A 22,778-nucleotide genomic window follows, 5' to 3' on the forward strand; every position below is an offset into this window, starting at 1 on the left:
TTGTCAGGCAGTGTTCTGTGCATCCAGGGGGAAAGACTGATGGGAACAGGAGACAGAGAGAGACAGAGACAAAGAGGAAGCATCATAGAGGAGGGCAGAAACAGAGAAGGAGGGATGGCAAAGGGAAACTTTGCTGTGAAGGTCTTGAACTCATTCATAGTCATCCAAGATTATCTCACAGCTGTAAAATAGCCAATATCTGCATGACTGTTTGACTGATCAGTGATTCGCTCTAAAACAGCTGGTCAGTTCACAGTGAGGTGAAACTGGGAGATCCTCCTCTGGTTGGGTACTTGATTTGTGTTATGATGTAGGAAATCAGAACTCTTGTGTTCAGTTCAAGGGATATTTTACATTTTTAAGAATTTCTTGTACTACATATCAATCAAAGTGCCACAAACACATTTGTAAGGTATGCTGACTTATAGAACGAGCCTAGATAACTTTTTAGAACTTTTATAAGCTTGGGATTAATTGGGATATCAGCTGATATCAGTCATTTGCGACAAGGATCTGCAAAGCCTGTATTTAGCCTGTATATAGTAAAGAACCACCACTGGTCATCCTGAGCTGGACATTTTATGTTTGAAAAACAATTTTTTGGTCATTTCAGTCTGGTATACTAGTAAACACTATTTCTAAATTACCTCAAAGATATTTTCTGCATTTCTGTGTTGCAATTTCTCAAAAATGATAGTTCAAAAGTACACAGTACAACCAGTAAAAGTGATGAGGAAACCAATTACCTCAACATTGCCAAGTGAAGTAGACTAATAAACTACTTGTTGACTTTACTTTACGGTTCCCCTGACCTTTAAAATTTACAGTATATGTTTGTCTAATTTCAAGTCAAAAATATCTAAATGCACCACAGAAAAGACAACCAACAAGAAAAGTCCAATTTTCACTCAATCCATTGGCAGATTTTTTGTACTTATTACACACAACAACTTGTTTCAGTGTATTTTTATTTATTCTTACTTAGCACAATTTCCTGTGTATCAGCCAACAAAGCAACCCCAATATTGCAAACCTGTCACCTAGATATCAAATTTGACTATATTTGCAGATTCTCTGGCTTCCTCCCACAGTCCAGTGACATGCAGGTTAGGTTTATTGGTTAAGCTAAATTCCTTGTTGTTTGTCTCCGGGTGCCAGCCCTGTTATGAACTGGCAACATGTCCCGGGTGTACCCCGCCGCTCGCCAAAAGTCAGCTGGAATCAGTTCCAGCCCCCTGCGACCACCAGCAGGACAAACAGCTACAGATTGTGGATTTCTGAAAATAATTCATTGTTTGTGCATGTGGTAAACATAATGATCTCCTCATTTACAAATGAACCAGTAAACAAAAGGAAAATCTATCACTAAAAGTCCTGCAGGCTCTGCCTAGCATCAGAGGTGCACTACATAGGTACATCATGTATTAAAGGAGCTGTGATGCTGCTGCTGCTGCGGCTACAAGGTTGGTTGCGTGTGATATTTCCCCGCGGGCATGTTTATCAGCTGTGCAACAGTCAATATCAGCACTTCCTTCCAGAATTTCTCAGGCATGCATGGACTCACATACGGGGAACATGGAGATGAGTTTTGAGCCACTTCCCATCATACAATCTGTAAATGATTCACTCTGAATCTTTGAGACATGCCACGATAGGCGAGAACACCTACAGCTCACCTGTCCTCGAATCCCACACTGTATTCAACACTCCCTCTCTGCGCATACACACACTCACACACACACACACACAGACACTTGCAGTTAAAAAGCCACTTGGGTGTGAAGCACTTGCAGCCAGAGAACAGTCAGAACATCTGACACTTGAAGAGAGAAACAGTATCAGTTTCTCATTTACAGCACACAGGTCGAGAGCACATTATTCTCAGTTCAAGACAAGATAGATAGATAGATAGATAGATAGATAGATAGATAGATAGATAGATAGATAGATAGATAGATAGATAGATAGATAGACAGTGATGGCAGAAAGAGAGAAAACTAAACAAAATTCATAGTAAACACAGCCTACCTTCATGATGCATCCCTCTTTAGTCCACCCTGAAACATGTGCTTTTTCCTCTGGGTGTGTGTGACGACAGAAACACTAAGAGTGAGTGAGCGTGTATGTGTGTGTGTGTGTGTGTGTGTGTGTGTGTGTGTGTGTGTGTGTGTGTGTGTGATCTCTAAAATCTGTCGCTTCCCTTCTTTCCCTGGTAGTCGGTCCCTTTCCGCAGCGAAGGATGTGTGTGTTGGTGTTTGTAAATGCACGTGTATGTGTGTCGGGTGAGTGTGTGTCGGAGAGGAAAAGTGCCGCTCCTCCTGCCTGTTATATGAATGAAAACTCTAAAGAGGACACACCTAACATGATCTATCTATCTATCTATCTATCTATCTATCTATCTATCTATCTATCTATCTATCTATCTATCTATCTATCTATCACACTTTTGGTGTATCATCTGGCTCTCCTCTCCTCTCCCCTCTATGTTTCCTGTCCTCCCTTTTTCTCTCGTCTCACTTTCCTCCTCTCCTCTCTCTCCCACCGTATCGCGTGTTCGTCCACCTCCTTCTAACCCCCCCCCTCACCTCCCTCCCTCCCTCCCTCCCCCTATCTCCCCACCCTCGGTCTCTAATAGAAAGCTCACATTTCTCTGTTCTCCCATATAGACACAGAAAGAGAGGGAGAAAGAGAGTGAGTGAGGGAGGGAGGGGAGAATAAATACATGGTCCAGCTTTCTTACTGTACATCCATTCGCCTGTCCCGATATACCATCTACCATCTACTCACCCTGCAGTGCGTGATGGTGAGCCGCCCTTGCTCTCGTTAAATTAATTTGTTTTAGACATTAAATCAGAAATACAATCAATGTACAGGGAAATATCTTGTCAGTGCATGGGTAAAAGGATAGTAAACACACATTCATACTGTCATCAACTGTTATAAAGTACATTATCACCCTATGTCTACATTCTTGTTCAGTCTTTTGTTTTACTCTCCTCTGATCACATGTGATGCAGTAGATGCCACTCAGAGCTGCATCTCACAGGATGAGATGCTCAAGAGTGAATCTGTCAAGAGCAGATATAACAGTAAAGTGATTCTCATACGTTTTAGTATGCACAGGCAATGTTGACAGCACATTGAAATGCAGTGCAGCTCCTGTTCACATACAGGGGGTAAGGATGTTAAATCTTTTAAAGTCAGACTGCCCTGCAGCTTTGCAATGGCACAGGATGGCCAACAGAGGATGCTATTACACTTCAGAAGAGAAGAGAAGAGAAGAGAAGAGAAGAGAAGAGAAGAGAAGAGAAGAGAAGAGAAGAGAAGAGAAGAGAAGATTGCATTGTGGGTAAAAGAAGTCAACTGGTCAAGGACTGCCCCCCTAAAAACATTGTTGAACTCTCTTTTAAAACAGATGATTTACGTTCACACAACAGATATGATCCTTCCTTTCCAAAACCTGGTGCCTACATGACCCACAATGTAACTGAGCCACTGAGTGACATCACTGGAGGCAGTTTATCAGAATATATGCAGCTTCCTCTGAAGCCACAAAAGGATTCATACTACTTTTTTAACATTTCCCCAAGAACTGCAAGCATACTTGTGTGTGAAATATGCAAAAATGGTGGAGTTACCCTTTAAGAACTCTTACCCTAATGTTCTAACTAGTAAATTCAGTTACAAATAAATGTAGGGACAAAACAAACATCAGTCGTCAGCACAAGTACCTCACAGTTGTACTGAGTGTAAGTCCAGCATTTGAGTAAACATACATAATCACAGGATCTCTCCCCAGGTTTTCTTTCTTCAGTATCAGCACCATCTCATCCAGTCTCATTGTACTATGGAAATAAATTAATAGACTCGTAAAACTCATCAGGCTGGTAGGCAACACTCTGAATGTAAATGTGGGCAGCAGCAGCAGATATATTTAGAGGAGGACAGCACAGAAATAAAGCGAGAATATTAGTTGTTTACATCTTTAAAACCCTTATAAACACTTTGTCTTTATGTCTCTGATGGTGCTTCCACCTGCGGTTTACTACTTTCACTTAGTACAACTTTACTGCGTTGGCTGGCAATAAAAGCCCATAAACAAACACCATTAAGCTACTGTAACATACACTTTTCCCAGCCAGCTTTCACAAATCACTCGCAGGACGACGAGGATGACCTTCAGCTAAAGTTTAAGATTGCTGTACTTGCCAATTAGTGGAACTGCTCGTGTGTATCGCGGACATTCTTCTTGTTTATTTCAACAAAAGGTGACGGGAATATAGTCATGGAAATCATCCGTTTAGACTATTAATCAACTTGTATCCGACCTCCATTTTAATCATCTTGACTCTTCATCAGCACAGAAATGCCAAAAGGTGGATTTATAAGCGGGCCTTGACTCCTTAAACATTCATTGCTCACACTTGATTAATGCATAATGTACATCTACATGTCTCGATAAGAACCTTTAAGAGAACCATAAAAGTTGGTCTGATCAATACCAGCCGATCACTTCCCCGAGGCCGAGTCATTCGTTCAATAGCATTTCTACCTGCCTCTGAATGAAAGTGAGGATAACGCTCTCTGTGTATCATTGTGCTCCACATCAGATGAGTTTTTCTAATCCCAGAGGTAACACCAGGTCGTGACAAGTGCAAAGAACTGACTGTAAATAAAGATTTAGAGTATCGTCTCAAAAACTTCTACAGGCAGTGGAAGCTCTCACCACAGTGCCTATTTTACAGATTCACAGTGTGAAAATAAATCTTTCATTCACTCTGACATGCTGATATTTCCAAGTGTGGGAAGTGTCAGTTTCTCCACACTACAACAAAACAAAACTGCTGTTTGTGTTTGTCACAGGCGTCACTGATGCACTCATCGCTGACATCCATCTGGAGAAGCGATCGTATTATTATAACTGCAGAAATGTGGGTTTCTAGCTGACTTAGCACGGAAGACAACAAAGAGCGGTGGAGTCTTCACTTGGTACTGTTTCATATTGGCAGTTTGGTGTGTGTGTGCGTGTGTTTGTGTAAAACAACTGGCTCAGGTCATTTCACAGCCAGTCCTCGGGTAACAGCTCCTGCTTTCCTTTGCTGCGGCCTCAGGCAGGAGGTGAGGAGCTGTCAGACGCTGGGATTCATTAAGGGTCAAGCTGCTGCCTCCCTCTGGTCGGTGTCAGCAAGCACCATTACATTCCGGACGGCATGCTGATGATTTTTTTTTTTGTTTTCACCTGTCAACCACCAGCTGGTCTCCAAATGCATATCTTTAGATTTTTCTTGATAACTAAAGATGTGAACCTCCTATCAAGTCAGCATCCTCCTGCACAACCCATCCTCCTTCACACCCTAGGCACCTATTTGACACATGCTACAGGGTTCATTTCAGGGTGAATTTAGCTTTAAAGCTGCACAATTTCATACTGCTTTACTTTGTTTATATGTGGCGGACCACATCTCGAACAAAGACGTGTAGCACAAATGGCATTCGCTTCACTGTCTTGCAAAACAACAGATGTCACAATACACTACATTACAATACAGAAAACTCCTGGGAGTGATTGATTCATTTAGTATTCATGGCATTATGTTTAAGTCCATCGGATTTTACTAAATGATTATAAACAAAACAGTCAGTGTGTGTGTGTGTGTGTGTGTGTGTGTGTGTGTGTGTGTGTGTGTGTGTGTGCGTGTGTGTGTGTGTGTGTCTGTGTCTCTGTGTGTAGCAGTTACACAGCTCCTGTGGGATTGACTGTCAGAAAGTGGCAGCCTGGAAAAGAGTTGCACCAACTAACGTCGGGCTGCTTGATGTGTTCTCCCCTCCTTGTGCAAACTGAACATCTATCCGCACCATATGGTAATTTGACAGGAAATGCACCAGTGGTTTTAAAGGGGTCCCAGGGGTGGGAAGACAAGAAACGGACTCTAATTGGAGGGATGGGACAGATGCCGCAAAACTTCTCGCTGTCTTTTGCTCTCTTTTTCTCACACATACTGTATTTGTTAAAAGAAACATATCAAGCACTTGGAACTTGGAAGACAAGACTACAGTCATAGTTACAGCACAAAATGTTTAAGTGTAAGAAAGTTCCAACAATTTGCTGTTCAGTAATGGAATGCACATGCCGATATTTCTTGATTGCATAGATCCAGTTCAAATTTGCGAATGCATTGTTGACATTAGCTTACATTTCTCTGATTACTTCCCCAAGCCATCAACCAAATGTTAGAGCCGCTTTAACCTAAAACTAACCAAATCAAAACTGTTTTCACTGTGCTGAACTTGTGTGGGAACAAAATAATGTTTGGGATTATGACATAATTTCCCCCTGCCATATATTTCAGTTTTTATATCACAACCTTGCAGACTACAAGGAGTTAGAACAAGAAAGGTAAGGACTGCTCCAAGGTCAGCTTTGACATCTCTCTCGGGCGCAGATCGAAATCCTTTCTCGCCACTGAAGGTGGTTGTTATGGTGTTTTATGGGTCACGCTGCAAGGACCCTTGCCTCTTGTGACAGAGGACATACAGTATATTCATTAAAAGTAAAAAGTAAAAAGTAAGACAATGACTGCTGCAACAACTACTGGATTGTTATGGTAAGACTGAGATGTCTTGCAAAGACGATGAGGCTTAAATTCAGAACACTCGGCGCACATTAATATATGTAATATGTGGGCCGGTTGTTTGTGTTGGAGGTTGTTATTGCCAATCGTAAAATCAAAGTGAAGACAATCATTTCCTGGACTCTATGATGACTCCATATCAGCTGATAAATGGCATGCTGACAGCTGTTATTCCAAAGCAGTCATTATGATTGAACAACACTGACACAGCGAATAGTTAGAGCTTTTAACTCCATGTTGTTAACTGTCAAGCTTTCAGAGGGGTGTAGCGAGGTAGCTGTTTCTGATAATTCCACTGTCAATTGCTAAGCTAAGATAACCGCCTCCTGGCCTAAGCTTAGACATGGAAGCAGTGTCGATCTCCTCATCTGCCGTCAGAATGGTAGCCTATCAGGTTGATTAGGGAAACCAGTCGGAGCATCGCAGAGCTCCGACCCAAAATATTTGTTAGTTTGCATCTACAAGCATCAGATATATTGTGGAGAATAAGTTAGACACCCCGCTGACAGGGATAATCTCGCATCAGACGTTCTGACCTGACAGCTCAGAACCAACGAGTCTCTTTTCATGAATCATCACACAGTCAGCAAACACTCTGAAACCAGATACACATCACTGCTCAGATGTTTAAAGCGGAGGCTTTGTAATAAAGACAGCGAGTGATAAAGCATGAGAAGATCCCTCCCAGCACAATGGTATTGTGATCTAATAGCACACTCTGTAGCGGCTTTATTGAACATTTCTCAGCGGAGTGTACTAAGTGTCCAATACTAGAAAATTTTGCAGTGAACTGTTCTCCTGTGAAATTAAACACAAGAGAAGCTGAAGGGAATATTGAATTATTATTATCAAATGCTATTAAACCTCAGCTCTGAGTTCAATGTTGCAACCCGGAGCCCCTTTATAGGGTAGAGATTGTATCACACAAATGTTTCCACCAGGTTTAAATCCCTCTGACATTTTGCTGGCATATGATCACAATCACGTAACACTTTTTCAACTAAAATAACTTGTCTTGTACAAAGACGTTGTCCGACTCTAATGAGTTTCGGCTAATTGCCCAATTAGTTCACCTCATGAAAAGGCATGGCTATGGCTTCCAGTGGATTTCATTAACCATTAATCTGTCTCAGTATGTGGCTGAGTGTGTGTGTGTGCGTGTGTGTGTGTGTGTGTGAAAAGAAAGAGGTAACATGTCTGGAGTCTGAGATGATAATAAAAGAAACATCAAAGACAAAAAAAAGGAGGGGGGGTGTAAAATGGCCAATTAAAGTAAATGAGATGAGAGAGATTTAAAAGCTCTCATATGAGGAGCTGACAGCATGGGTGTGTAACGCACACCTACGCACAGACAGTCCAACGCGTGAACGGAGACACACAAAAAACATTGCGCAACAGCTCCCTCTGCTGTTGCTGAGGTTTAAATGGGAGCCAATCACCTCATACTTCACACTGTGGATGGCTGTCTGTGCACCAGTCTCAGGGGCCTCTGGATAACATAATGAACAATAACTTGTTAATCCAAATTCTGATAAACAAATGGGAGGAGAAGATTCTTAGTGTCACCACGACGACAATATACAACAAATAACATACTATACTCACGACTAAGACAGCCCAAATACCCCTTTTTTCAGATAGTATCTTCTTTTTTCACAAAGTGAGACAACATATTTTAAAATGGTGTGTAGATAACTTGATGTGCTTGTAGAGAGCTCTCCATCCCTATTTTATTTGCGATCTAGTGGATGAGTTGCTACGTGCTTTTCTTTTCTCAGTTATTTAAGAGATTTACTATTATACAGAGCTTCATGTATGAAGTCTAAGTGTGAGTATGAATGTGTAGTAAAGGTGCCAACATATTTAGTTGAAAATGTTCATAAATCTACACAATAGAACATAATGTGAATAAATAACAGTTTGTCAGTTTGATCATGAAGGTGACACAGCCACTCTGTAGAGTATTTAGCTTCAGTACAATATAGAATCAGGTATTTACTGCATAGTAAAATGTTTTGATCATTTTGAACCTAAGATGATCAACTAAGGGAACAAGGTGCAATTACAAATCCATCTGTCTGCTTCAGCACTAAGGACAGCGCCAGAGATTTATCAATACACAGCACAGTTCGGTTGCTTGGATTTCAGAGACATGGTCAGGGCCATAGACTTCTAACTTGCAAAAATGTACCCCAGGCAAGAATCAATGAGTCAGGCAGACTTGACTAACATATTTAGTCTCTGGCCCTGCACTCTCTTCTACTCAGGGATGGAGAGTGGAACGGCATCCCACCTAAAATTACCTGCCAGCTGTACTTCATCAAGACTAAAGTATTCATTACCTTACCTCACCCGTCTCTGCATTTTATAAGCATTGGAAGAAAGTAGGTAGTGCTTCAGCTCATGATTAAGGTACCTACACTGAAGCATTTGTATTCTATGCTACTTTACACCTCTTATCTAAACTACCACGTTTTACTCCACTTTACTTATCGAATTCTAATAAAACATATAATGACCTTATAAAACATAATGCATTATTATGGAAAATACTCAACAGCTGGCCTATATTTGTTATTAGTAACACTTTATCACTTTATCACACTTTTATCACCCTCCCCCTCCCTTTTAAGTAGCACTGAATATGTAGTATATATGTAGTATATGTGTATATTAGTAGCAGATATAAGTGTATAAACTATAACTCCTCTTGTGTGCACAAATAAGTAGAGGCTGGTGTAAAGTTATGGTTCATGACAAATACTGTATATTAACAAATACTTACAGATGTCCTTGTAGCTGTGTGTAACTGCATTACAGCGTTAAAACTATGCTGGAGAAGCCAGTCTCCCAGAACATCACAAACAACATCCCTGCCAGCCTGGACTCTCACCAGTTTGCATTCAGAATACGCAAGCTCCAAGCAGCATGACACATCCACTGCCCTCCAGTCAGTCTTCACACACCCTGAAAACAGCAACACCTGCATCGGAATGCAAAGTTAAAAATTAAGCATAGACAACACACTCCTGCTTTATATCAGTGGAGCAGAGAAGGGGCGGGTGAGCAGTTTTATGTTCCTGGGAATCAGCATCTCAGAGAACCCGTCGTGGTCATCACACATCTCCACCCGGTTGTAGAAAGCGCAGAAAAGTCTGTACTGCTTGAGGAAACTTGAACTTGAAATAGTTTTTGAAAGATTTTTTTTTCTCTGACAAGTCGCTTGGCACCAACTTCACTACAAATGGATTTATGCCTCAAGCAGAGACGCCATGAGTCCAAAACGCAGTGATTCAAAGATGATTATGTCTCTGCAGTGGACGGCAATTAGCCATAAGACTGAAAAGCAGTAATCGGTGGATCCATGTGATCGATTTGACGATTTGGCTCAGCTGATACATCTGTGCAGATGGACAGTGAGTGAATTATCAAGTTGATGTGTCTTCAACAGCTGCAGCGCCACACATTTTTTGGGGGGAGCAAACAGGAGGGAGCGAGGAAAGCTTTAATTAAAGCCAGAAGCCTGGGCACAACATTAAGTTGCTGCCGAAGTGAGTGAAGCGAGGCTGAACGTGAGCCAAGCTGTCAAACTAGGAGCCAAACACCCCAAGCATCAATTTAATTGGTGCCTAGTATTGAACACAATGATGGCAGTATGCTGGGTGATTGACGACAGCAAGCCTCTGGCCAAAGGTGCATAAACATATATCTAGATTTTCTAATTGCATCCACACCAGCACCATATTCCACTCACAGAAAAAAAAGGCATCTCTCTCTTTGTCTCACTTCTTTAATACAAGGATATCGGGGAGTATTGGGCAGGGAAAGACTCCCAACATGTGAAACCTTGCCTGATTTTAATCAGCCGCTGCAGGCACTGAAGAGTGTCCTTTTTCACTTCCCCTTTCTTTCAGATGCTGCCTTCCAGCCACCTCACAGAGAGAATAACCCTGTCTAATGTGTTTGGGACAACGCGCTGTGATTGATTCATTAAGAAAACGTAATTAACCAATCACGCTCTCCAGAGAAGCATTCTCACTGCGACAGATAACGCGTCGGCTCGACAGGAGGAGGCGAGACAGTGATGCACGTCTTTGTGTCCGAGAGCCAGCGACGGCACTGGATCGTCTTTATTGAAAGATCAAAGCCGTCTAACAGCATAATGCAGGAGCTGCTTTACGCCTGAGCCGAAGTGTTGAGAGACAGTTAAAGCTGCAGAGCTCAAGGTGAATAACTGTCAAATAAAACACACAAATCAAAGGAGCACAAAAGTCTGTCAACATGTTCATCTCTAACTGAAATGTCAGGTCTGTGCAGCTGTGAAAGTGGAGACAAAGCCCCGAGTGCTTCATCAGATAACGGGGATGAACGGCAGAGCTTTGCTCAGCTTGTAGGAAATTCCCACAAAAGATTTCCTATCGCCACATTTAATCCCTACAAATCCTCCTGATAGAGGTGGTTACCCTGTGAAGGAACCGGCGCCTCATTAATGCAGCTGTCTTCCACCATCGTCTAGGGAACAGATGTGCACATGAGTTTAAGTCTTACTAAAAGCTCATCAGTGTGTTTTTAATGAATACGTCTGTAAATATAATTATCTTTAGTGGGTCTTTTAGTTTCCTGAGTCTCATAAATCTCTGTTGTGCAGATGAAAAAAGACAGATTTTACACAAGAATGGACACAAAGTGTTTCCTGCTACAGTGACGGTGAAGAGCAGGCCAGGCTCTGTTATATTCTACATAGACTGATTTAGCTTGCATCACCTTTTTGGAAAAGCAAACATGTCATGTTATAAATGCTGCCAACCTGAATCTTGACAGCCTCGCACCATGTTACTGATAATTACAAATTATGGATTATCATGGATGGATCATCCAATGCAATGGGTCATCCAGGAAGGCCGGCCTCTTTGGTTAATAGTTTGGATAGCATTGTTCCATCCATCCTGGAAGTGTCTCTGGGTACTTTAGGCCATTAAGGGCACTGTTAACATTCACTTATCACAGATTTAATTTAATCAGATTTGGATATCCTAAAAGCTTGAGATTTCATAAACACAACTATCTGCACGGCTATACCAATAAATCTAAGACAATATGTCTTATCTATGTCTCCAAAATGTGTTCTTTTGAACCTTTATTGTTCACTTAGCCTCAATAGACTGACAGCAATTTTGTCGTCTGCATCATCATCATACTGCACTGTAAAACTTCCCCTCGGTCTTGAACCGAGTCACTGGAGGATAAAACTATCAAAGGAGTGTGTGTAGATCTTTTTCACAGCATATAATCAATACTTCATACAACAGCTAATCGATCCTTATTGTTTCATTTGGCCAGAGATAAACTTCCAAATGTCCCTAACTCTCTCCTCCACAATCTTTACTGTCATGATCCTCAGTCTCCAACAGCGTGAGACGAAATTAGATAAGCCCCTTAGACGAGTTTGTATCCAATATATAGTTTGGCCCGTGTTACCAGAGAGACCTGGGTCTGTACGTTGGCACAGCCACCATGAAATTGAAAGTGCAATCAGTGTGGACGGACAGCTCCACACTGAGCTGCCAACCCTAAAAATTCATCTGGGACACCTCACTGTCTTTGATCCAGACTCAGCCTCCCAGGGTAGCTGTAAGCTTCTGTCTTCTTTGCTTTAACTCCATCTTATGTGAGCAGTGAACACACCTTGGATCCAGTAATTGCCTCAAAAGAAGCCTGAAATGGTATAAGCTCTCACCAGTGACTACAAAGTGTAAAACAATGCTGACATTCAGCCATCTTACCAGAGACTTTCTGAAGGTATTAAAGCCATTTAGATGCTCTTACATAATTTACAAAAGCAACCTCAGTAACCACACTGCCCATGAGCTGAAAGAGAGCTGAATACACAGATATAGCTACTAGATAATAGCATGACAACCCCTGGACCACAAAGCCCCCTCCGCTGACCCTTTAAAGGCAGACTGCAGTCTGGGCAAGAAGACAATCTCGCAAGTTCACTTGTGTCAAACTGAGTCACAGGCATCGTGTGTGTTGGAAGTCTGCTAGCACTACGATATATAAAGACACAGAGGCAGGCAGAGACTTGTGTCATCCGTCTGCATCACTCTCGTGTTTCGCAAATGTGGCAAAGCAAAGACGAAAAGAGCAAAACACTGATAGGGCGGGGTCGTCGTAAATATGTTTTTTGGCAGAAGCGCTTCCTTCGCTCGCTTGTGTATCTATACTCTGATTATTGTAAAAGAAAATGTGGCCCAGCATATTCTGGTATGTTGTTCATTAATGTCTGGCATTGAGAGTCAGAGTCTGATGCAGCCGTTCTCCAGGGCTTGTCACCGGCCAGGTTTTCACCATGTTTTTCTCACAAATGTGCATGTCACAAAACCACACACCGCAGAGGGCACTCAAGTGAGGCTCGTCCAAGAACGGGATGGGCTGTCACAGTTGGTTATAACGTCTCCTTACATTGTTCTGAGGTGATCCAAGCGCCATGCTTTATTAATTGATGGCTAAATAATTCAGATTCTTGACCCACTAATAGGAGAGGTCAGGGGCATGTTTGACTGGAGTACTGACAACTGACTTTGTCAGAGAACAATATTGCTTTAAAATGGATGCGGCTTTCAACCTTTTAGTCGTTGGCAGTTACACCCAAAGCCTCACAGACACACTGATCACGATTTGGCAACCTGAGCATCCTCATGAATGTATTTTCAAAGTGTTCCTCTCTTGGCACGTCTAAATTCTACAGTTTTGTAATCCACCATAACTCCTGACCGCAAATATTCACAAGAAGTGTTTCATATTCAAACGGCCCTGCCTGTTTATCCTTGAAAAGGAAACGTGCATCTATATTTCAAGTGAAAATGTGGCTCGAATGGGTAAGTAGTTTAGACTGAAATAATTAAATGATACGGACTATGTGCTCATCTGTTTTGTGGTTATTTTACTTAGGGACTTCCGGAGACCCGCGGCTGACTCAGAGTTTGACAAGTTGATGCTGAACTTGTGACTTGATTCACGCCTCTGTGACACTCGATGTGCCTGAAGCACTCTGTATGAGATGTCCCTCTCCTCCTACTTAGACGGTGGGAGGAAAAATCAAATCAGTTAGATGTTGGCAACACATCCTGGGCATTAGATCAGTCCAGAGCAGTACCAAGACCGACTTGAACATTTTTATCAACAATTTCAGTGTCGTTAACTCGACTATAGGGCTTGTGTTTGTCCTTCAGGCGATTGCATCGACTGTGTGCGTCTGAGTGTGTCTTCTATGTGACTTTCGAGAAAAAATAGCTTGTCTTCGTGTGTGTGTGGTCTTGTATCTGCGAAAAAAACACACTTACTGTAAGTGTGCGTCCGTGTGTTTAATGTGAATGCGTGCACTGTCTGTATATGCGTGTGTGAGTCTGCAGGAAGGGGACAGGCTGATTCATCATCCTAGTTGGTTATGCAGACAGGCTTAGAAAGCAGCTCTCTGGACGTGGCACTGTTCCCCTCCAACATCAAATATTCAACACACACCTTTTCCATTCGTTTTCCCCGACGCCAAATCTCTTCACCGAGAAGCTCTCTGTAGAATGCTGATATTGTTTACCTGCAAGCAACGAGGCTCCAAGGGACCTAATAACTCATTTTCTTTTAATAGAAAACTGAAGTGACTGCTGGGTGTCACACTGACATAAAAGTAAAGGCAGTTTAAAGAGGAGAGTTTAAAGCTCGCTGCCACAGGAAAGCTCCTACAGCATGCAACATACAGAAACCTGCACTTGCTGAAGTTCCTCAAAAAGGCAGAACGCAATGAAGAATTACACTTTTCAAGTCCCAATTTTAGATATTCCAAAGTCCAAAAGAAAAGGTTTTCAATTCACAATGATGTACAAAAAAAAAAAAGACAGAAGCAGCAAAACCTTGCATTGGAGATGCTGGAACCATCTAATATTTTACATGTTCAGCTTGAAAAATGGCTGAAATCGTTGACCACCCCAGGCAATCCATCTAATCTGCAAATTCTTTCAGCTCTCCGGACAACTGCGAATATCATCTCTGCATGAAAACTGTTCAAAGCCCCCAAATTTTATGCCAAAGATCTAATTTTGTCCCACACTCCAAATCAAACCACGATTTCCAGCGCTTGCATGAGACGACTTATTTCCTCTAATACCAGTCCAGGCTTAGGTCCAATATTCAGACACTGAAGTGACCGAAAAAAAACATTTCCTCTCAGATATGATCACAATTTGGTGCCAATCATCCAAAGTCAAGATACATTTTACTTTTCTTTTTTTACCCAAGAATTTACACTTTAATATCCTGAAACAGACAAAGCAACATTGTATGAAATAAAAGCTTCCACATCATGTTGATGGTACAGTGTCCCGTAATGAGGTGAATAGTGTCTCAACCACTCCGACCGCCTATCACTTATTTCAGATCCATACATGTGTCAGGAATGCCAAATCACACACAGGGCCAACTTCTCCATAAAGTGGCCTTCATTTTTGCCCAAAAGCAAAACATGAAAAATATTTCAATTAAAATACTTATATATAAAATAACAACTTCCTAACACTGTTATCACTGCCTCTTAGGTAAAGGATTTCATACTTTGTTGAGCAGAGAAGTTTTTGTTGAATACATTAACTGAATGACTCAGGGCCCAACATTTGAAAAGCTCTGTGCTTTTTGCCTCAGCGTTTCAGCCTCGCTTCCATCTGTTTCTCAGACACACGCTCCAGCGTTCAGAACTTACATGTTCCAGCTTTTCCCTCCTGCGAAGCCACACGCTGGCTGAGTAGTCCTGCTGCCGCACCGCCGTTATTATGGAACTGACCGGCGCCCCGGCGGATGGGATGCCGAGCCCCAACCCATGACCCCGCGAGTCCTGGCCGCCCATTGGCATGCGCATCCCTCGCAGCTCCATACAGGTGAGAAGGATGAGTGGGTGGTGGGTACAGTGGTCTCTCAGTCTTGGTGAAAATATCAGTTAACTTGTTGATGTCCCGTCAAACTCTCCCGTTTTGGGATGCATCGTGCTTTGCACATGCTGAACGAACGCTCAGTGTGCAAAAATGCAACTTTCGGCGTCAGCCCTGCCTTCCCTTTTTCCTTGAACACACAAGACCTGAGTTTCAAGCTTCACATTCCTCGAATGCATCAACCAGAAAGCTCTCATTGCCTTCCTACCCCTGTCTTCATTAAGCAGGAGCATCTCTGTCTTCACCACTGCTGGCAAACATCCACAGGCAGGAGGAAATCCTCTCCAGACAAGCCGGGCTTCACCTCCTCATGATGAGATCTTTGATATTTGCTGAGCTGAGCTGGACTTGTTTTTTTTTTTTTTGTTTTCTTTGCTTTTTTAGCCACGCACAGACCTGTTAGACTCGGCTCTGAGCAGACCAGACGACTCTGATGAGGACTTCCACCGATTCAGGCTTCCCCCGGCTGTGGGAGCGTGTGCTTGAGGAAGAGGAGGAGAGAGGAGAAGGGAGGGGGGAGAGAAAGAGGTAGAAGGAGAGAGCAGGGAGAGCTGCAGCGTCACAGATGAAGGAAATACCTCCAAGTAAAACAGCCACCAGTGAACCCTGGCGGAGCGAACGGACACACCCACACCTAAATCTCTCCCAAACTCTTCGTCCTCCCTGTACAACGCTCACCTCGTCCCTCTGTGTTGCCAACATGTGCAGTCCTGTTCTCTCTGTCTCGCAACCAACTCTCTCTCTCTCTCTCAGCCCTGTTGCTCGCTCCTGTGACCCTGTCGGCAGGGCGCTATCCCTGGTTACACATATGCACCACACACATGCACAGACAGACGCACACACACACACACACACATACACAGAGCCTGGCACATCAGAGCAGAGTGGTGCAGTGGAGCTGCAGTACCTCTCCTCCCTCACCAAGGCTTGCCAGCGAGGCAACAGAGCTTAAAAAACATTAATTGGCTTATAACTGGCATCTAGGCATACCCGTACATGCTGCAGACGCACACACACACACACACACACACACACACACGGTGAAATCATTAGTGGAAAGATGCCAGTGCACCCTTACTCTTTGAAATGGAAACAATCCATTTTAATTGCACATGCACCGACTCTGGTGAAATGCTTTTTAGTCAGCAACAGAATACCTCAAACTCAAATACGCTCTGCCTGTTATATCAAAAGTAAAAATTGGTGTGCAGGTTACAATGAGAACTAAAGGTAGGTAGTTAGTTTTCACGGTGCTGTCAAGTTTTCAGGGGGCGTCTGTGGAGTTCAGCCTCGGTCCGACACAGTCCACCAGTCAGCAACACCATTATTACTATCTGCTGGCGTGGTGGGAAAAGTTCATTCATACTTTGTCCTGAAAAAGATAAAAATCATTCAACATGGCATAATCTGCCTTTCACAAACACACTGTTGTTTAGACTGGTCCATTGTGAAGATCTTTTTCACTTTGCAATATTGTCCGAAATGTGAGAAGCTGAGAAAACGATGGGCGCCGTTTCTATCTGCTTTCAACAAATGTTAACTAAGTAATGAATAAAGTTATGTTTTGTCTATCTAGTTATGCTCGACACAGCAGCACTAACATTAAGGGCCTTAAAATAACACGTAACCTCCCTACAAACATCTTCTGGAGGAGCCTTTGGAGATCATCTCATCCTGGGTACAAACTGTCAGCGGCCCTGAATGTACGCAGAACGTTACGTTCAGTAATGCTCTCCAGATTTCACTCATTTGATCATCAATGTAATAATCATGAAAGATGGTGTTCAGAGGATTAGCAGTCTACTAATTAGGAGAGAGGACATACAGGAGCATCATTTTATCTCGCTGTGGGATGATAATCCTCCAGAGCTTCTGAACGGGACACCAAAAGTACAGCTGGATTAAAAGCACACGAGGCAAAGAACAAGGAAAGGCTGATGACTAACACGGATCTATACTGCATAACTTAAAGCTGAATAACTTTAGAGTGGTACCATGCATGCTCAGTGATAATGTCAGGCATGTCTTTAAGTAGCTACTTACTAGGTCAGCAACCACCGCCAAAGACTGTGAGGCATACGAAGGAGGGACCACACACAATTTCCCTGCCTTATGTAGCTGGTTAATATTGCCCAGCTTCACTTACTTGCCTCCTCAGTGAGGACAAAGAATCCATATTTTAATTAACGTAATGCTGCGTCTAATTTTTTCAAGTGGCACATGCACTCGCGTGGTGGCGCTACCGTCTGAACAGCGCTGAGTCACGCACCAACCCGCGAGGAAGCTCCAGCGATCTCGGATTCGGCCCCGTCGCGCGCCCATCACATTTCTCCCTTGCCCGCCGAGCGTACAGTATCATAGCCATCAGTGGGAACGCGGGCTGAATACTGAACACTGAGGTTAATGAGGGAACTTGTCTGAGCGCGGGCCAAACTCAGCCCATAAAGAACAGCGAGCCACGTACGAAGGCTCTCAGGTCTTTAAGCTGCGGAGAGGGAACTTCAGATGAAAAGCGTGCGTGCAGCAATCATCGTATCTATAACAACACACTGCAACGCCGAACGCGGCGCAGGGCAGACTGACTCATCAGAGCGGCGCACAGAAGGGAGTGCAGAGAAATCTCCTCGAGCAGCCAGAAGGATATGAAGCCATAAGTCAGGTCTGACGCAACTGGGGGCAATCTGTTTACACACAGAGTGATAAAAACAATCAATAATATCTCATACCGAGTGTCTCCTTTCCTCTGAGAAATAAGTGGACGTCATGAGGCTGATAAACACAGCTGCTTACAGCGCCGAGGCCTGTGTTAAGTGACTGTTCCTGTGTTTATGTATTATCGCAGAGAACGCACTGATTACAGCTCAGCACAAAGAGGGACAAGAGCTTTAGTGCATCAGTTTAGACAGTTTTAAATATTTTATCCAAGTTATATTTATAAACTGCAGAGGTGGGAAGTAACAAAGGTACGAATACTCAGCCAGGTATCTGCGCTTTACTTGGGACCGACAAAATCTCAACACGAGCGCCTGCACTTTTTACTCCCTCCGTTTTCAAAACATGCGTGTTACTTTAGCCTTATTAACACATTTTCAGGAGGAACACTGATCCTTTTTATTTTGCGTCACTGCACGCTGCCTTCCCAGTGTCGCAAGGCTGATCATGCATGGCAGACTTGGCAAGACGGAATGACGTAAAAGACATAACAAAACGGAAACAGGGGAGAAAAGTCATGTCAGGGTGTTGTGTCTGCAGAGACTCTGCAGCCCTCTGCCTGCATCTTTCGGGATTTGACATCCTGAGAAGGAGACTCAACACTCGACTGTCTCTCTGGCGTGTTTCCGAACAGCTTGGACAAATCCTACTGATCCTATCTTTAAGTTGAACATTAACATTGAACATTACTTTGAATTACATTAATAAGCGGCTTTGCACAGAAATGGCCTGTAGAAATGTCCTTCAGAGGGGAAACATTTTACATTTTTGCTTTGAGTAAATTCCAGTAAAGAAGTAAAGAAGTCTTCAACACTTCTACTTGAGTCAAAAAATGTGTGTATGTTTGCCACCTCTGGTAAACTATGATGCAAACGAGCTGGTGACATCCAATCCGAGCAGCATACTGTATCACGCAGCACTCAAGGATGCTTATCAGAGCCATTCGCCTGCCTCGTTTCTCTCAGCCGAATCTCCCGTGACACCTGCTTTTACTGATTTGCAGCCCATGAAGGAAATCATACTTAGGAGACAGTGAGATGTCCCGTCTGCATTCGCATGCGAAATGAATGTTGAATGGGTCCTCCAAGTCTGCTGCAGAACAGATTAGAAGCCTCTTATGTCCTGAAACTGATGTGCGCGGGGCTTTCTTCTCCCATCCTTTGAATCATGATAGCTGTGTCTGCACAAACAACCCGCGCAATTACTGCTCGGAGGTTTCAAACAAATCTCTTTCATTGTATAGAAGGAAAGACTCAGCTGGTCTTTATGAATAATAGATGGCGCTTTAGTTGATTTAGTTCTGTATTGTTTCCTTGTTCACTGAAACAGTTTTGTTTCTGTTTCCTCTGCTTGCTCTAAGCTATGACAGATTGTTATGTGTCTTCCAAACTCTGCCCCTGCTGTTAGTGCTGCGTGTGAATCCACCATCTCCCCGAGGCACATCACTGTGATGACTGCACCATAAGCTCCAGTGACCTTTCCTTTACAGTGGCATCCAAAGATTAGTCAGCCAAATATGCCTCGGCCAGAATCAATAAGCCTCCTAAACCATCAACAGCTTTGAAGATCAGAGACACCTTACCTCCATCCCTCTGTCCAGCTCCTAAATGCCGCAGCTGTCCGGGAGAGTCCGCGAGCTGCGTTTCATCTGCTGCAAAAAAGGCAAAAGACTGTTTGATTCCAGCTTGAACGGGCCGTTAAATACTTTGGTCCACATCAGTTTGGTCCTGTGATAATCCTGAATAAAGGAAGGTTAATGGACTATCTGTCCTGCTGAATGTGAGGATTAAAGATGTACAGGGCCTCTAGAGTGGCCACGCAGCGGAAGAAACCCAGTGCATTTATGGTGTGACAAGATTAATCTTTGAAAATGAGTGTGAAGTCCAGAGACCTTGACGCTACAGACAGTTTTTCTCCTGCGGTACCCGTCTGTCGCTCTCTTCCTTCTCTCTCTGTCAGATGGCGATCACTCCGCCGTTCTCGGCTGACTCTCTAATACTTCCACCCTCCATTCCATCTTTCTCAGGCTCATTCTTGCCTCCTGTGACTCTAAGCTCGGCCATTTGTTCTCACTTTCACAGCGTCTCTGCAAAATCACACTCTTGACCCGTCGTGAAAGTGCTCACAATTACAACCCAATCACCAGAATATATCTTAGCAAAGTATGTTTCTGCAAAACCACCGGGTCAAATCTTTGTTTCGTCATACAAACTTTATGTTACTGTACGTTTCTTTTATGTTCAATTTAAAAGTTTTCTCTTGTCACAGCTATCTGCTCATGATCTGTTTGGGTTAACGCACCACAAATCCTTGGTCGGGGATCAGAGAACATCACATTTTGGCTTAAAATATCACATCTTGCATGATACACATGCCTGGAGAAAAAAAAAAATCATGTATTTATCACTAGGTTAGGGTAAGGAAAACATCACATTTTGGCTTGACATACCCATTGTTGCCCCAACATACACAACTGGAAACTGTCCCGAAGTCTGTTAATACGAAATGTCCAGTTTTATCACACTGACAAAATTGTTGAAACGCAGTCTCGTACAGCTGTCACTGGCTTGGAAGCCTTCTAGAGTGTAACTGCACCACCATCCTCTCCACCTCCCGACGTAAAAGTCACATCATACATGTTATGTGAACATGACATGACGTGTTTTGTGAAAATGTCAGTGCGGCCAGCACATTTGAAGCTTATTGTCATGTCTCATCCTGTCTTAAGGTTCTGTCTTTGTTTTTTTTTCTCCATTAACTCTCCTCTTGTTTCAGATCCGGCTCCTTTCCTTGAGTGTTAACTTCCTGCGTCATCGTCATTTTGTCACCCGCCTGTGTTTATTATCCTCCCTCTCCTTGTCTGTATAGTCTGTGTGTGTCCTTCCCTTCTGTCTTATTGCCCCTGCAAGTGTTCCAGTCTTGCTTCGAGATAGCCTTCTGGTGTTTTTTTTTTATTTTGACTGTCTGTGTTTGTCTCCATTTCATAACTACCTGTGTACCAAGCTCACTCTGTAAAGATTTTTAGAAACCCTGAACTGTTTGTGTGTCATGTTTTTGGGTGCTGCTCCTGGCGTGGCAGAAAACCTGTCACTTATCTTTGGTTTGCAGAAACGGTAACTGCTCACATTTCTTTCTGGCAAATTGGCCCTGGAAAGTTAAAATTTTAATTTAACCTGCAAGGGCCACAGTTTTTTAATTGGAACTCAGTCCATGTAATCACTTGAACCATGTTAACAAATTTCTGGTGGCAAATGCGCCTCCTTTTAATCCTTGTACTCTCTCCTCAGACTCTGAGTTTGTTGCGGTGACGCTTACAAAACAGTGCAAGTTTAACAGCTCTGATTAATGAGTAGCTGGTTGCCTCGTCCACACTCTATCCGTCTGTCTCTGCAATTATTTACTCAAATTTATTTGTCACTCTTTTCCTTTTCTTTCTTTCAGGGTCTCGTCAGCTGCACTCTGTTACACCAGTGAGTGAAAAGCTGCACAGTCTGTACGAAGGAAGCCCAAGTCAATTAGACTGATTCCTCTCAGCGTTCTCTCAGTCGGCCGGGAGCTTTACACTGTAGATTTAATGTTCGAAAATAAATGCTGAGGTTGATATTTTGTGGCAGCATATGGAAGGATAAAGTGCTTGATCTCAAACAGTTTGCAATATGGTAGGACAACTGGCACTTTCAAAACATGTGGGGGTGGATGGAAAACCACCAATGTCGCAGCAACAGACTTTCTAATTTAACTCATTCTCCCGCTGTATTGGCTATTTTATTGGAACTTGAAGTTTAGTTTTTGGTGGTGGGAAAATGTTTCAAAGCTCGTCCAATTATCATAACTTTGAAATCCACACATTTTGTGCTTTGAGTAAGATAGTCTTATGAACATTTCCTCATGCTTATTATGCCTTAATGAGAGCTAAAAGAGCTTATTCTAAAGGAAGTCTAAAAACTTCTAAAAACAACCTTCTGAGCCAGGTTGAAATTAAATGGGGGATCATCCAGGATTTGAACTCAGGACCTCTTTCATTTACTTAAGCACTGCTTTTAAATACAAATTTGAGGCACTTGTATGTTTTTGCTAGTTTATACATCCACCCCACCCCACTTTGGAGGTTAACACCATACTTTTAATAGATAACAGTAGTTCAAGTTACATATTACTCTGCAGGTTACATGCTGCTTCATAGCCAAATGAATGAATTAATTAATTATTTCAAAAAACACACGAAATTCTGATAATAGAAAATAAAATTAATAAAAAAGTATCTACATATATGTTGGCCTAAATAAAAGTATGATTTTAACTTGGACTTGTGATATTTAAAAATACTTTTACCATTCTTATGACTGTCTTTTCTTTTTTTAAGCATTTTATAACACCATATGTTTATACCATAAATATATTTTAACTTTTATTCAGGTATGAATTCGACTACTTTTAGAACACAGTTTAAAAGAAA

General features: G+C 42.6%; 1 protein-coding gene and 1 long non-coding RNA gene across 4 annotated transcripts in view; one reads left to right on the plus strand and one right to left on the minus strand.

The window, feature by feature from the left end:
• LOC119033125 (inactive phospholipase D5-like) overlaps positions 1–21,351 on the minus strand; it is a 66,810-nt gene extending 45,459 nt beyond the window's left edge. The window contains exon 1 of one of the 3 annotated variants that reach the window (XM_037122765.1): positions 19,905–21,351. In XM_037122765.1, the coding sequence (XP_036978660.1) occupies positions 19,905–19,910 (6 nt within the window). In that variant the 5' untranslated portion in view covers positions 19,911–21,351. Of the gene's footprint in view, positions 1–2,028; positions 2,478–15,384; positions 15,946–19,904 lie in introns of those variants that run through there. The other 2 variants (XM_037122762.1, XM_037122764.1) reach the window with 2 other exon arrangements.
• On the plus strand, positions 17,858–20,216 carry LOC119033127. The gene is made up of 2 exons (XR_005079168.1): positions 17,858–18,269; positions 19,683–20,216. It is a non-coding gene; the product is annotated as an uncharacterized LOC119033127 (long non-coding RNA).
• Positions 21,352–22,778: the final 1,427 nt, after the last annotated feature.

The sequence above is a fragment of the Acanthopagrus latus genome, chromosome 15, assembly GCF_904848185.1.
Source record: "Acanthopagrus latus isolate v.2019 chromosome 15, fAcaLat1.1, whole genome shotgun sequence".
NCBI classification, from domain to species: Eukaryota; Metazoa; Chordata; class Actinopteri; order Spariformes; family Sparidae; genus Acanthopagrus; species Acanthopagrus latus.